This window comes from Varanus komodoensis, unplaced genomic scaffold (genome assembly GCF_004798865.1).
Source record: "Varanus komodoensis strain SLA01 unplaced genomic scaffold, ASM479886v1 scaffold187, whole genome shotgun sequence".
In the NCBI taxonomy this organism is placed as follows: Eukaryota; Metazoa; Chordata; class Lepidosauria; order Squamata; family Varanidae; genus Varanus; species Varanus komodoensis.
The window spans coordinates 174,396-189,901 of record NW_025335543.1 but is presented as its reverse complement, the minus strand read 5'-3'; the positions used below and the strand labels follow the sequence as shown (position 1 = coordinate 189,901).

Here is a 15,506-nt window from a genome sequence, read left to right as displayed (position 1 = left end):
AGCTAAAAAGAGAAAAAGGGAAAGCTAAGTTCTTCCCCCCACATTTCGTAGCCTGTACAGAAGGCAATGAGGTGGGAGGAGGGGGTTTGGCTTGGCCTTATTAACAGCATTCTTCTTGCCGTGGTGACATTGAGGCTCCCCTTTTCCACTTTTGCAAGGAATCCAGAGCAGTTGCATCGTCCTCATCTTCCTTTTAGTTCCACAGCAACCCTGCAAGGTTGGTTACACAGTGAGGCTATGACTGGCCCAGGGTCACCAGTGAGCTTCAGAGCTAAGTGGGGAGCATGACCTGCATCTCCCCAAGTCTCCATGCAACATTTTCACCATGGTACCAGGCTCACTCACTCAAAGGTGCAGTTGGGGTGCTTGGTTGGACTGAACGCGAGCTGTGCTGACTGGGACTGATGGGAAATTACAGCTTCCCTACTTCCCACTTCTACGAAGTTAAATTCTGAATACCATTAAACACTGCGGTTAAGCAAAGCGAAGCCTTGCATGTGAAGAAATGTCCCTTTGATTTCCTCTCTGAAATGCTTGTCATTGATTTTTCACTTTCATAAAGGGCATTTGATCTGAGCATGTGATGGATAAATGCCCTTCCTTTTATTTCATGGTTCCCAATGATGCCCTTCAGGATTATCTCTACCAACCAAGAGCCAAAGCTCTCTGGGCAGTTCACCATGTACACTAAAATGCACTATAAAAGACAGAAAACAAAAATGCACTACAGAATTAAAAGCCAATTTGAAAAAAAAGCTACTTTTATTATCACGAATTAAATCACACAAGCCATTAAGCAGCAGTCATAATGCCCTGATATAATATTGCAGTTAATTAAATGCTTCTCACTGTTCAGGGGACTTGAGGGAAACTTGAAAGAATAGGGTCAAAATAGAAGAATCTAGAACTCAATGAAGTGGGGTATATATTACCCATCCCCTTGCTAATGGTAGATATTAAATGCATTATTATGTTTTGTCATTTTTATGGGAAATAGGGTTCAACCCACCTTAGAATTGTAGGAGAAGGGTTTTTTCAACATTTCTATATTGAACTCCATTGTGGGTTATGACCAACTCATATTCATTAGAAAAAGCTTGGAAAAAGCTTCTGCATAAGCTTTCAGCAGTTCTTTGTCTCTACATAACTAGAGCAAGGACATACAGAACTTGGTGTAATTACCATTAAAGCTAAAGCTCTTAGATTAGGCCAGCTTTTTGGTCTAAAAGTCATTTTAAGCAGGTATTGGAATGCCTTCTGGTGTTGACTGAAGTTTTGGGTTCAAACGCATGGAAACAAAGATGCAACTGGATGTCACAAGCTTGGAATTCTCTTTTTTATCTCAAGGGTCTAACCTTTTTGATGCCTCTATCATTCACTCATATCCCTCTCTCCCAAAATATTGTATAGACCTGCAAAATATTAAAATGCAGGTAGCTGAGCAATGTTATATTTTCTTGCCTTGGGTTGGCATAAGGGAGTTCCTAAGAAGGATGGAGCATGTAGTTGCATTTTGTACCCATGGAATAAATCCTTTATGCAATCCACCTCATACCTGCTCTTTCTCTTCTTCCTCTGCCTTTGATGGATTCCTCAGAAGAGCTACTTACCCAATCATTTTCGTGACCTTGGGGGAGGGGGGGAACTGCTGTTAATAAGGCGCACCCTAAAATGGCAACATACTACTGTGGGCTGCTCTTTGACTCTTGCTTCTTTTAGGTGGATTTCTGGCTTGCAGCCCAAAATGGCTGGCTGTTGGGAGCCCCTGGTTAATATTCTAGTTTATTTACTGGTTGCCAGTTGAGTAAAGATTGCATAATGAGTTTAGAGAACCAAACAGGAATTACTGAACTGCTGAGCAACTTGCAGTGTTTGCTATCTCTTCCTGTCCTGTTGGTAGATTTCTGCTTTCTTTTATTATCTGGCACACCCTGAAGTCTGCCCAAAACAAGGAAGGCTTCTCATAAAGAGGATGATTCCCAGCAGTGTGCTGCCCTAAACTTGTATTTCCTTGACCACTCACTGCCATCTCTACCTGGAGGATAAGACTGGTTTTAAGGCCAGAGAATTTCAAGGGTAATTGTTTTAGGAGCTGTGTAGAGAGATCCCATCAACCTCAGTATGATTGCTGTTCTCCTGGTCTCCATCTTAGGTATGTAAAAAACACCTTAATATTCCTGTTATTTTCCTCCAGCTTTTTCTATAGTATTCCTTTCTACTTTCTTCTTTCCACTTTCCACTGGGTTAGGATCTTTGCTTTAATTTCATTGAGTAGAAGAACATCCTGCCAAGTTTTAAAGCTGGGTCTCTGCCCCACTCTCTCTCTGTATGTGTGCATGGATGAGCGTCATTACCTCAGGTCAAGGGCTAAAGTCAGATGATTGATGGAACCTTGCTACAGCTAAGCAGCAGGTGTGATTCTGGTCAGTGGTTTGAATGGATGGGATAGTTGTGTGATTCATTTTAACGTAGCTTCTCATGTTCCTATCACTGGTTGGGAGAATATTGGAGAACCCTCTTTGTACTGCCATGAGAAGACTGTAATAGATAAATAACCTCTGGATTGAAGATGCTTGGGGATGAATCTTTTAGTGGGTGAGATTTTACAGGGAGAATAAGGGACTTTCTTTTGCAGCCTTCTGATTTGTTCTCATGGCTTCATTGGTTTATTTTCTTACCAAGAACAATCCATTGCCTGGCAGAAAGCAACAATACATTGAAATGACTACTCACAAGAGTGACTGCAGCTGATTATTAAGGGAACAAAAAGCATGACCATAGAAGACTCACAGACTTTGGCAGACAACCATGGAGAAATTGAAATTGTGCAACATTGTACATGCCTTGGCTCAGTCATCAATTGAAAGTGAGACTTCAGTCATGGAATTCAAAGACGATTGAGACTTGGAAGGATAACAGTGAAGGAACTGGAAGAGTTGCTGGTGTAAAAGACGATTCACTGGTAACCAGTGGCAAGATCATTCACACAACATATTCCTGATTGTGATGTATGGGTGTGAAGCTGCGCAGTTAAGAAAGCTGATTGGAGCAAACTTGATATGTTCGAGACATGGTGCTGGAAGAGAGCTTCACAAATATGAGAAAGAAAGATGAACGCACATGTCCTAGATGGACAGACAGACAGATGAGCACCTAGGTCCTAGATCAAATCAACCCAGATCCTGGGCACATCATATGAAGGCAAGACTCTCAGTGAAGACCATCATGCCAGGGAAAATTGAAGGGAGAGGAAAAAGAATACCAAAGACGAGAAGGATGGACTCCATCAATGAGGCTCCAATCTACAAGAACTGAGCGGGTGTCATGATGCCGTAGCACTCGTCCAAATTACTCACACACATGCAGTCAATAAAAGTTTAAAGTCCTTTTATTCTAAACAACCACAAGATATACGGATGACGGATGATACAGGAGCTGCTGTGGATGGTACTAAGCAACACAGTTGCCCCTCCATTATGACCTCTCTGAGATTTACAACATAGATTTCACCCTCCTCGTCCGTCCGTCCCTCGCTCGGGGGGCTAGATAATCTTCTCTCCCTTCTTCTTCCACTATGCCTCTCTTCAAATGGGTCCAAGCATCGAAGTCCTCTCCTCAGCTGGGCATTCTCCATGGCAACAGACTGTTCAGTCTGATTCCCAGGAACTTGCACAAAAACTTCAGAGTCAGGTGGCGCGGTGGGGGGGGGTGTTTGTGCCATGGACACGAAGTCAAAAACTTCCTGCTCTAATGTCTGACCCTCACTGGAGGCTCCTGGCCCTCTTTCACATGCTAAAGACTTCTCCAAGTAATTAGGCACGACAGCGGGGCTCTCAAGGACAGGATATTTTGGAGGCTTCTCATTCACAGGGTTGCATCAGGGACAATGTGATGGCACTGAACAGCAATAAAACATCCATTAAGGAGGGAAAGACAATAGATGCAAAGGGCCTTTTCATGGGTCGTGCTCAGAGCTATTTCGAAAGGAACCAGCAGCACAATCCTATGTGTTTCTACATGGAAACCAGTTCACAACATTCCGTAGGGCTTGGTTCCAGGGAAGTAGGTATAGGAGTGGTGACTGGCCACTTCCAGCTTCTAGCACTTGTTAACAAAGTATCCTCCTTCCCATTCCATTCTTTCTTCCAGATCTGTTGGCAGCAGGGGCAGCATCTAAGAACCTCACAGCTGTACATCAACCACAATCATCTGCAGGTAATGTCCCAAGTTCTCTCCAGTGAGCATTGTCACGCTCCTCCTTTTCATTGTTGTTGCTAGGATTACATGAGGACAAGGCTGACATCTCTAGAGCATGATTCTTGTCTTCTGAAAAACACTGAAAGCAGTCATCCTTAACCTGGTATCCAGCAGATGTTTTGGACTACAGGACCCTGCTTCCCCAAACATTGCCCATGCTGACTGGGGCTGATGAAAGCTGGAGTCCAAAGCATCGGGAGGGGCTTGAGTTGAGGGCTTCTGCTCTGGGACCAATCTCATGCAATCTTAGGAAGGAAAGCAATCCCCCTCTTCCCAGCATGGCTGGCTAGTGAATGCTGGAGTTGTAGGATATTTGTTCTGCATAGGATTGTGCCCTTAAGGGTGAGCAGAGCAGTCTTAAGGCCTCCAGAAAGTATCCATTCGGCCATGGGATTTTGGGGAGTGTCATCTCTAAGGCTGAAGAGCAGTTCCAACCTCAGACCACTGGGAGTGTCACTCCCACCCCTCATAGTCAGCATGTGGGAAGAATCGTGCTGGGTGCATCTCCAAGTTTATAACAACAGCCTCAGAGAAGGGAGAAAGAGGACATCCTGGCTTAGGTAAGAAATGTTTGGCAGCATCCCAGCTTCCTTCCCTCCATGTCCAAATCATCCATGGTCCAAACCCACCATGCTATTCTTATTTGCCTCCTCACCATCGTCGGATGCCCGAATATCTAAGCTAGACACTTGCAGTCACCTCCACTTGGTTCTTTGAGGGCCACTATGCAGGGAACCCTCATTCTTGAACATAGGAAGCCAGGACATTGAGGCCAGATGATTTCTCTCTCTCAGCCAGTGTTGTCTACTTTGATTAGTGTTAAGCTTGGGAGAGGCAGGTTCTAGCCCACATTCAGAAATAAAGATTAAGGAGTGGTTTTGGGCCTGCCTTGTCCCTTAGCCCAACCTGCCTCAATGTAAGATGGAGAAAGGCTGGATTCTGTAAGCTGCCTTGAAGGAAAATTGTCAGATTATAAGAAAATAAACTTTTAAGATGCATACTATTCCTGGACATTGGGCAGGTAGGCGAGGGATGATGGACTTGAAGTTCCAAACAACTGGAGGGCTCCAAGTTGCAGAAGTCTGATTCACACAATCCTTTCTGGTAGGGCTCCAAGCAGGCCTCCCAGCAGTTATCCAAACAATGTGAGGGATGTGGGAATGTAGGCAGGCTGGACACCCTGTGCCCTTATGGACCTGTGCCTCAAAGAAGTGCACCTGAGTCTTGCTTCCTTCTTGACATTCTAGCTTACTACAGGCAGGGGGAGCTTACTGCAAAAATGCAGCCTTCTCCAGAGGTATCCTGAAGTACTGCGGTCCGGAGGCACAAAGACGCCTCCTTTCAGTGTGGTTTCTGCAATGACCCTGAGCTCCCAAGAACTTATTTTACACTGCTTTCCTATCTCAGGGCAGTTTTCTGGTGTGGATTGGAAATCCACTCTCTTGCTTCTTCTCTGCTTTTATTCCAGGTGCTCTAGACGCCCCCAAACTTATCACTGAGCCCAAATATCCTGAATATTTTGAAGGCGAGAGGGTTAAATTCACATGCACTGCTCCGGGAAAGCAGATGGTGGTGGGATACAGATTTTTCAAACAGGATGTGCAGGAGGTCTGCAAAGTGCTTGCTGACTATTCCCAAAAGGGCAGGTGGTCGTTCGAGGCTTCGATCAACAGCACTGGAAATTACAGCTGCAGTTATTGGATGGGGAAGGCCGGTGCAGAGGCCGTGTCAGCACGGAGTAACCCCTGCTCCTTACGAGTGACTGGTAAGTTTCTCTCTGCTGGGATGTTGGTGGTCCCTGTCTTCACAGAACCTTCCACAATGGTCTCTTTGGAAGACCTGCTTTCTTCTGCTATCTTCCACTAAGCAGGTGGGAACCTTGCTAAAAGTCCTCTTTACTCTTCAACCACAAAACCAAGATTATTTCTCTGTGCTGCCGGCCTCAGTGCTGCTGCTTCTCCTTTTTTCAGTATAAGTTCTGTAAGAAAATCAGTGGACTGCTGGATTCGGAAAAAGTATGTATGTATGTATGAATTTATTTTCTGTACTGCTATAGTTCCCTGGATAGTTGAAAGAAAGTAAAAGTATAAAAGCTATATTGTATAAAAAGCTTATTAAAGGTAAAAGTTTCCCCTCAATGTTAAATCCAGTCATGTCTGACTCTAGGGGGCGGTGCTCACCTCCGTTTCCTAGCCAAGGGAGCCAGCCTTTGTCTGCTGACAGTCTCCGTGGTCATGTGGCTGGCATGACTAAATGCCAAAGTGCACAGAACTCTTTTACCTGCCCACTGAAGTGGTACCTTTTTATCTACTTGCATTTGCATACTTTCGAACTGCATGGTTAACAGGAGCTGGGACCGAGCAATGGGAACTCACCCCATTGTGCAGATTCGAACCGATGACCTTTCGATCAACCAGCCCAGCAGCACAGCAGTTTAAACCACTGCACCACCTGCATCCCTAAAAGCTTATTGAACATTATTAAAAGTTTCAATATGCTATGTAAAACCACATATTAAACAGGGGAGATAACTTAAAGAAGAAGACGGTGATGTTTTGGAAAAGGTTTGACTTCCTTCTTGCCCGGACTGAGGATGCCAAACCTTCATTTCAATTTTCACACACAAACCAGCAAAGCATGACTTTCGTTCGGCCTTCACTTCGCAGCAGCAAGTTATTCTGACAAGGAATGAAAGTTACTGCAGATGAGAGCAAATTTTGGCCACAAGATGGCAGCAAAACCTATTTCATTCAGCCATATCTTTTGGACTGCTCCTTTTTAGAAGTCAACTGTCAAATTCTTTTCATTGGGATGAACTCAGATTCAATGTACAATCTGCCATCATCATCATCATAAGTAACAACACAACAACAATTAATTATAATTACTATCCTTCATTATTATGCATGTCATTTGCACACCATCCATGGCCAAACCTCTCAAAGCAGTTCACAAGAATTCATTTCTATACATGTTTAGCTAGAAAAAGTTCTACAGCTCCAAGCATGTCCATCCAGTCAGCATAAATTAGTGGTGACTGACCAAGAAAGAGGTCTTGGACTGGTGGTAGAAGGCTACATGGAAAGACCAACCCAGCATGCAGCTGTGGTGAATACAGACAAGTCCATGTTAGGAAAAAGTGGAATGAGAATTGGAAAGAAACCTGCCAATTCCATGCTGCCCTTAAATAAATCTATGATTTGGCCATCATTAGAATGGTGTGTACAGTTCTGGTCACTAAATGGACATGGTGGAGTGACAAAAAATTGCAGAAAACGGCAACTAAAATGATGAGGGCGGGGGGGGGGGGAGTCACAGCTCTTCTTCTGAATAATCTCATGCCCCAAGTCATAGTGAGAATAGTCTCATAGAAATTACCAGAAAGGGAATTACTCATGGCAGTATTTTGATTGATTTCAGTTAGTGTGTTCTACTGCTTTTTTCCATCAGTGGATTCATTTGGATCCAATTCAGTATGCACTAGAAATATGAATAATCTATGAACTTGGGGAAGCTTATTTCTGTGTATGGTCTTAAGGTCTTAAATGGAAAGGCAAATCTTTTTCCTCCAATGGAAATAGCAAATGCCTTAATATGCTTTCCAAAAGATAAATTTGGCTTTGAAATAATATCAGCTCAGACTGCAATCCAATGCATACTTGGCTCAGAGCAGGTCCCACTCAGTTCAGCAGAACTTCTTCCTAAATAAACACCCCAAGTGAGATTTTACCTCACTAGAAATGTGAGTTAGCCTACAAATGGTGTTTGTGCTATTCTCGACACAGCTTTGTGAATGGTCACTGCAGTGAATGGTCCTGTGAAATACTGTGTCTTTCTCTGGGCACCAAGAAAGGAGAAGAAAAATTAGGGAGGGTCCAGAGGAAGGCATCGACTGGAATATTGCGTTCATTTCTGGGCTCCACATTATAGGAAGGATATAGCAGGTTGAAATTGATGCAGGGCCGCAAGGATGGTGGCTGGATTGCAGGGAAAGCTGTATGAGGTGAGACTGAGGGAGCTGGGTCTTTTCAGCCTTGAGACAAGGAGACTCAGAGGGGACCTGTTAGCAACATATAGGTACAAGAGGGGGTGCCACACAGAGCTGGGAAGAAACCTGTTTTCCCCTGCAGAGGAGGGAAGGATGCATTCCAATGGAGCAAAGTTCAGGGAACAAAGGTTTGATTTGGATGCCAGGAAGTACTTCCTGGCAGGTAGGACCCCTAGGGTATGGAATGGGCTTCCACGGGAGGTGGTTGAAGCCCCATTGGTGAGGGTGTTCAAGAATAGTCTGGACATGCACATGGTAGGCTTCTCATGAGTGGAGCTGTCTTGAGTTGGGGGTCAAACTGGGAGGCCCCTCCCTCATTCTGTTTCTGTGTTTCTAAAAATGACTCACGGTTTCAAAACATGACCCTGTGAGGAGAGACAGAACTGGTCATGTCCGGCCTGGACATCCAAGGCTGTCATAAAGAGGAAGGGCATGATCTCTTTCTGCTTGTACGAGAGTGTAGGGGGTGGTATAACTAATTAAAGTTGAGATAACCCAGATACAGGCTAGATATCAGGAAAGTTTCAGGACCGTCAGAGCAATAGGACAGTGGAACAGTTGCCCAGAGAGGTGATGGGCTCTCCCACCCTAGACACATTCCAAAGGAAACTGGACAGTCATCTGAGTGGGATGGTGTAAACTGGTGTCCTGCAACAGGAGTTGGACCCGATGGCCTTCGTGGCCCCATCCAACTCTATTATTCCATGATTCTATGATTTGATATGTATTGAAGCTTTAATGTACTCCTCACAGACTGTACACCTTGCATTGTGTTTCCTTCTAAGCTCATGGCTGACCATTGTCTCCTTACAATTCCCATCATCCCTGACTATAGGCCATGTTAGCTAGGGCTAATGGCAGCTGTAGTCCCAAACATCTGGAGCGTACCGTGTTGGAAAAGACAATTGTACCTATTCACTGCACTTTCCTGCTAGGTGCATAATTAAAATCAGCCAAAGCAATTGACAATTCATGCCACAGTCACTGAGTTGGATGGGTTCTCAAGGGTCATTGTGCTCAACCTGTGCTCATGAAGGAAATCCACTATTGTTGCATGTCTGATAAGTGACTGCCCGACTCCAAGCACAGATACAATATACTGAAAGGCATGTGTAGGGCTACACGTATGGCTGGGAAGGAAGAAGTCTCCTTTTTCCCTTGGGAGTTAGGAGTACAGTCCAGCTCCCGGGCTCTTTTTCCAGAGAAAGGAAGAAATAGAAGCAATCCTTGGGAGCAGACACTCCTGTTGACCTGTGGAGACCTCTGGCTCTCAGCATCTTACATAGTCCAGATTCCAGAGTCTTCCTTCCAGATGGCGGAGCTTCTAGAAGACTCCAAGTTGTTGTATCAACATAGATATCTACCCAACTTAGAGGTCTCTTCCAAAAGGCTCTACTAGAGTGGTCATGTGTCCTCTTCCATGTAGAACAATCCTTTATTGGAAGATCTGCTAAAGCACCACCCTCTATTTGAAGGGCAGTCCTGTCCAGTTGGAGATAAAGAGTTACAGAAAAAGGTGAAGAGGGTCCTGAAATTACCCTGCGCCTGGATCCAGATTTACCCTGGATCAACTGCACTGAAAGGCATCTCCCCTTCCTTCACCCTGTGAACAATTCACCTTAAAATGGATATGTAATTCTCTCCTCCTGTGCAACCTTCTCACGCCTCTTCTGACATGCACACACACACACGGTTCATGACATGGATGTGCCATGCTTGCTGAGGCTGCACGGCATTAAGAAAATCTAACGTAGGGAATTTTCTCTTTCCAGACGCTCCAGCAGCTCCCTCCCTCTCTTTGAGCCCCCAGCAGTCTGACTACAGACTGGGAGAGTCAGTCAGTCTGGTGTGTTCTGCTCCACCTGAAAAGAGAGTTCAGGAATTCAAGTACTCTAATGAACTCATGACCACCTCAGCTCTGGTTTCTGGCAGCAGCAAATACATGTTGAATATGAGCATCCTGGAAGCAAAGCATGTGGGACATTTCAGGTGTGCCTATGTGGTGCAGCTTTCTGGACGAGATGCAATTTCTAAGCAGAGCAATGCTGTCTTTATTGATGGAACAGGTAAGCTCTGACATGCTTCTCACAACTTCTATGGAAATTTTATTTTTCCAACAGCAGTGAGCCAATTCTAATTCCCTCCCTCCCTCCCTTGTAAGCTCTTTCTGACAGTCAGGACCCCGAGGGTGTGGAATGGGCTTCCCCAGCAGGTGGTTGAGGACCCATCGGTGTGGGTGTTCAAGGATAGGCTGGACTTCCACATGGTGGGCATGTCGTGAGCGGAGCCAGCTTGTGCCGGAGGTCAGACTAGATGGCCCAGGAGACCCCTTCTGACTTGCTCTGTTTTCTATGTTTCTAATCCCCAAGTTTGGAAGTTAAGGTGCTGGAGCAAAGGTAATCTCTCAAGTTAACCCATCCCACAGGGGTGAGATAAGAATAGCAAAACTTACTGAAAAAGCCTGCAGTTAATTGATTAAAAGGCCATGTGTGAATCAAAGCAGAATCCGCCACTCTTATCTGATTCTGAATAAGCACACCTCAGTAAAAGGAAAAAGGATGTAGCAAATTTTTGTTATAACAAGTCATCAACAATGCTCTTCTCTCTTCCAATTTAGGTTTTCGATGGGCACGAATGTTGGCTGTTGGTGGGTCTTTCTTCATCATCAATGGCCTGATCTTCTTAATCTTCCACTTCCTTTAAGCCTTAAGGTAAGGGAGGTCTCCTGCAGTAGGAATCTGGGAACCCTGGATTTCATGGGTGCCACACCTTGGAATGGGTATGAGCCAGGTGTGGCCCAAGACATTTCTGTGGCTGAGCTAGAAAACAAAATGCTGTCATGGACACCACAGTCAGCACTGAGAGAGATCTGGTAGCAGTGAGTTAGCAGTATGGATTAATGCAGCACGTCCCACAGTGTCTGAGAATTTCAGGTCAGCTTTCAAGTGAATGGAAATAGCAGTTTCAGAATGTGCGGCTTGATTGTCATCTGATGTGGCTGATATGAAGTATATGCCTGCTGTTGTTTCATCTCTTCAAGAGGCTTATTTACTCCTAGAGCCAATTTGCAGGGCTGGTCTGGATGCTCAGACCTGAAAATCAGGGGATGGATTTGGTGGCCATCTAGATGTTTTGATGGACTCCAAGTCAGGTCAACAGTTGCTGTGATGGCAGTGGAGGTCTAGTTACATCTGGAAGGTTGCAGATTCTTCAAGCGGGACCTAAACAAGCAGAATATTTAAATATGGGGATTCAGGGAAGGGCAGTGGAGTGCAGGAGGGGGTATGGCCACCTCAGGAACCTGAGAAGAATCAGATTGGGACTGCAAGTGGACCAGTTCTAGCTACATGTCTGAGATTTGATGATCCTGATGTATCTTGGCAGCAGATTCTGCTGAGACACCGTGAAAGGACCCCCCAGAGCTTTCTAAACTGGTAGTTGGTAAACAGCTTTTGCAATCTGCTACGGAGAAATGGATAACTGAATGGTTGCAGCAAGCAAGCCCAAAATGTTTCAACAGTTGCCATGGGAAGTGGGAAATGCTCCATCTCTCATGTAGTGTCCCCTGGAAACCCATGGGAAGAACAAGGGGGATAAGAAGACAATCCGCTGTGAAACAAAACTCTTGGGTTCACTGAAGGTTGTTTGCATAACAACCAACCCCTTGTGGCTTGTCACTAGGTTGGGTTTCTGTGACATGCAAAGGTGGCCATTTTGTGCTGACAGCATCTCTTGGAATCAGCCTAATTCCCAGAGGAATCCAGCTCAATGTCAACACAAGGGTGGACATATAATCCACCCAAAGTGACTCAGCATGTGGAGATGAGTGTTTGGGTCATAGTTTTACTCCTCTGTCATGACTCAAGAAGGCTGGTAGTATTACTACTGTTGCAATTTTTAATTTCAGATGACTGTAAGAATCGTCTTATCTGATCCACTGCAGTTTACTCGGTCAACTACTTTTCTCTCAATTCATTAACTGTACAAACCAGCCTGTATGTTAGCTTTCCCAAGAAGCAACACTGAGAGGGGATATATGAATCTTAAAATAACAGAAAGGACTATGATGGAGAAACAATGTTCAGAAGCATGGCATCTTCTCTTAAGACTATTCTGATGACTTCTTGTCCATGGACCTTCTCAAATATTGTAATGGACTTCAATAAATAAATTTTCTGGTGTACCAAACATTTCACGAGGGGGGGGATGCTTGATTTTCCTGACCAGTAAGTCTATCACCAATCAGTTCTTTAAATAGAAAGCAGCATGTCCAATCAATTGGAAATCTCTGGAAAAATAGTAAAATCTCACCAGTCTCTCCCATCCCAATCTTTGAGAGGCCTGGAATCCAAAACGGATACTCTTCCTTGTAAAAGTCTCTCACACACCATTCTAGTTGTCCTTGATTAGCCCTTTCCTTTGTAGATCAATTTCACTAACTCAGGAACAGAAGAAAAGCCCTGCTGGATCAGACCCAATGTCCATCTCATCTGGGATGTCATACACACAGTAGTGAACCAGCTGCCCACAGGATCTCTCCAGCAGGATGAGTGCAAGACCTTCTCCTGCCCTTCTTCTCAGCAACTGCTGCATGCAGGCTTGACACTTCTGGTCAAGGAGGGAACACATGGCCAGCAAAGCTAGTAGCCACTGAAAGCCTCCCCCACCATGAATTTGTCCAATCCCTATTTAAAGTCATTCAGATGGGCAGCCACCACCACTTCCCATGACAATCCAGTGAAGCTTCTCTCAAATGTCAGACTCCAAACTCAAGAGGACTGTGAGTGGGAGGAAAGCGTGGGTGAATCTTCCATACCCCCCACCCTGTAAAGCTGATTTTCAACCACCTAAGCACTTTCAGGGGAGGCAAGAGGCTGAGGTCCCACCAGGAGACCCCAGATCTTGGAGATGCTGGCCACTCTTGGGGAAATCCAGAGTAAATCCTGGTAGGAAAGGGTTGCTTACAAGTGCCTTTGTGTTATAGAATCAAACCTGTGACCTTTTCTTAGAAAGTAGCAGAATTCCAAGTCAGGTTACTGTTTAGCATTGCTATTACTTTAGGAAGATAGCATTTTTTGCTGGACTGAGAAGCTGCTGTAGGCTAACACTATCAGTGGGGAAATACTGGTTTTCCCATCAGCTGCAGCCAAGACAAAGACATTCATTTGTTTCTGAATGGACCCATTTCATCAACTAGTTCCACAGATGCAAGTGTCAGGCAGTGTAGCTGTCAAACCAGTTTTCCTAAATGGTTCCTCAATCAGACATATTTGCATGTTTAAACAGACACAGGATTATCCCAACTGTAAAGAATTCACTGGATTGACTTGCCAATAAGGCTCAGTCAGGGAAATTTTCTCTTCTATTGTCACAGCATTTCTGACCTGTTTAGAGTATTGCTTTCATACAATCATAGAGTCATGGAATAGTGGGTGAAGACATCAAGATGCTATTAGAATCAGAGAAACAGAGTGAGGCAGAAGGTGCCTCCAGGGTCATCTGGTCTGACCCCTGGCTCCAGCCAGCTCCACTCATGACATGCCTACCATGTGCATGTCCAGTCTATCCTTAAACACCCTCACTGTTGGGGCTTCAACCACTTCCCATGGAAGCCCATTCCATACCTAGGTGTCCTAACCATCATGAAGTACTTCCTGGCATCCACCCTAAATCTTGGTTGCTAGAGCTTTGCTTCATTGGAACACATCCTGCCCTCCACTGCAGGGGGAAAAAGGTCATGACCCACCTCTGTGTGGCACCCCGTCTTGTACCTGTATGTTGCTAACAGGTCCCTTATGAGTCTCCTCCTCTCAAGGCTGAAAAGACCCAGTTTCCTCAGTCTCTCCTCATATGGGTTACCCTGCAAACCAGCCACCATCCTAGCCACTTCGCTCCACTATTATCTTAAAATTATCTGGAAACCTAATACTCTGTACATGATTGGAAGATCATAAAAATGTCTGTACATGGGCTGTGATTTTGTAGTCGATGGTGAGAACCACTACCAGAAAGCATGCTGTCGTAAGTAACTGCAGGGGGGCTGAGTGATCTTTCAAGAAACTGCTGAGGTTCAAGGCAAAAGGGGTCTTTCCCTACTGAACCCAGTTTTCCTGTCTCACGGCTGCTATCGAGGTGTCCCAACACCGTCCAACCACACACCCCCTGAAATGTCCCCAAAGCCCTTCTCTGGGCTCATTCTCACACCCTTGGAGTAGCAGCCAGCGAGGTTCTTTCAGTGCCAGCAAGGGCATTCGGAGCACAGACCCCAGCTACAAGGTCAGCCTGGCTGTCCAACTTCATTCCTGGGAATCTTAAAAATCCTATGACTGTCTAGACACTCTGTGGGACCAAGAGGGTTGCCCTTGCCCTGTCTTGAGCAAGGGAAGTGCTAGAAATGAACCCAAGCTTTTCTGAGGCTTGTTGGGGCAGGGGGCAGGGAAAGGAGGAAGGGAGCAAGAGAGAGAGAAAGCCAAGTTTCTTTTTTCACTCTGTAGAAGGTTTTCTGATTTTGAGTGAGTAGACTGAGCAATTATCTGTCTATCGCACTCCATTGTGCCAAAATAAATTCATGTATTTCTGAACTTACACTACATGTCTGCGCAATCTGGTGATTGTGTAATGGCAAATACAGGAGAGTAAAGAAAAAAAGCCCTGGGTGGGCAAAGGGGAAGCACTTTTAATGCTTATCCCACAAAGGAGCAGGATAAAGGCCTTGTAGAGAAGTCCTGACTGTCACAGTAGTTTCCATTAAATGGGAGTGTTTGGTAGACACACAAGAAGCAGTGAAGAAGGTTATGCAGCAATCTGCCTACTTGGTGCCACTTCCATCATCTCAGAAGCCTCCCCAACTCTGCTTCTCGAAAAGGGGTCAGGCTGCATCTTTTCAGCTTCACAACAACCCTGTGAGGTAGGTTAGCTTGCAAGTCTGTCACTGGCCCAAAATCTTCTAGTAAACTGCATAGCTGAGTGGGAACTAGAACTTCTGGTCGATTCCAGAAGGTAGTGCTGGGGAACTATGTCTCTGCGCCATGGCAGCTATGCCATGGAGTACCACAGGGCTCCATTCTATCCCCTTTGCTATTTAACATCTATATGAAACCGCTGGGAGAGGTCATCAGGAGGTGTGGGGTGCGGAATCATCAATACGCTGATGATACCCAGCTCTACCTCTCGTTTTCCACTAATCCAGGTGAGGCAGTGG

The 15,506-nt window shown here is 45.2% G+C and overlaps 1 protein-coding gene across 2 annotated transcripts; it reads left to right on the top strand.

Annotated features, from left to right (window-relative positions):
- The first annotated feature begins 1,936 nt into the window (after window positions 1–1,936).
- LOC123021774 lies at window positions 1,937–12,496 on the top strand. 2 transcript variants are annotated; one of them, XM_044426846.1, is made up of 6 exons: window positions 1,937–2,152; window positions 4,150–4,215; window positions 5,726–6,022; window positions 10,078–10,371; window positions 10,923–11,016; window positions 12,213–12,496. In XM_044426846.1, exons 1-5 carry the CDS (start codon window positions 2,122–2,124, stop codon window positions 11,006–11,008), a joined length of 774 nt encoding a protein of 257 aa, XP_044282781.1. In that variant the 5' UTR covers window positions 1,937–2,121; the 3' UTR covers window positions 11,009–11,016; window positions 12,213–12,496. The 2 variants fall into 2 exon arrangements, with proteins under 2 accessions (XP_044282781.1, XP_044282782.1); XM_044426847.1 differs by lacking the exon at window positions 4,150–4,215.
- Window positions 12,497–15,506: the final 3,010 nt, after the last annotated feature.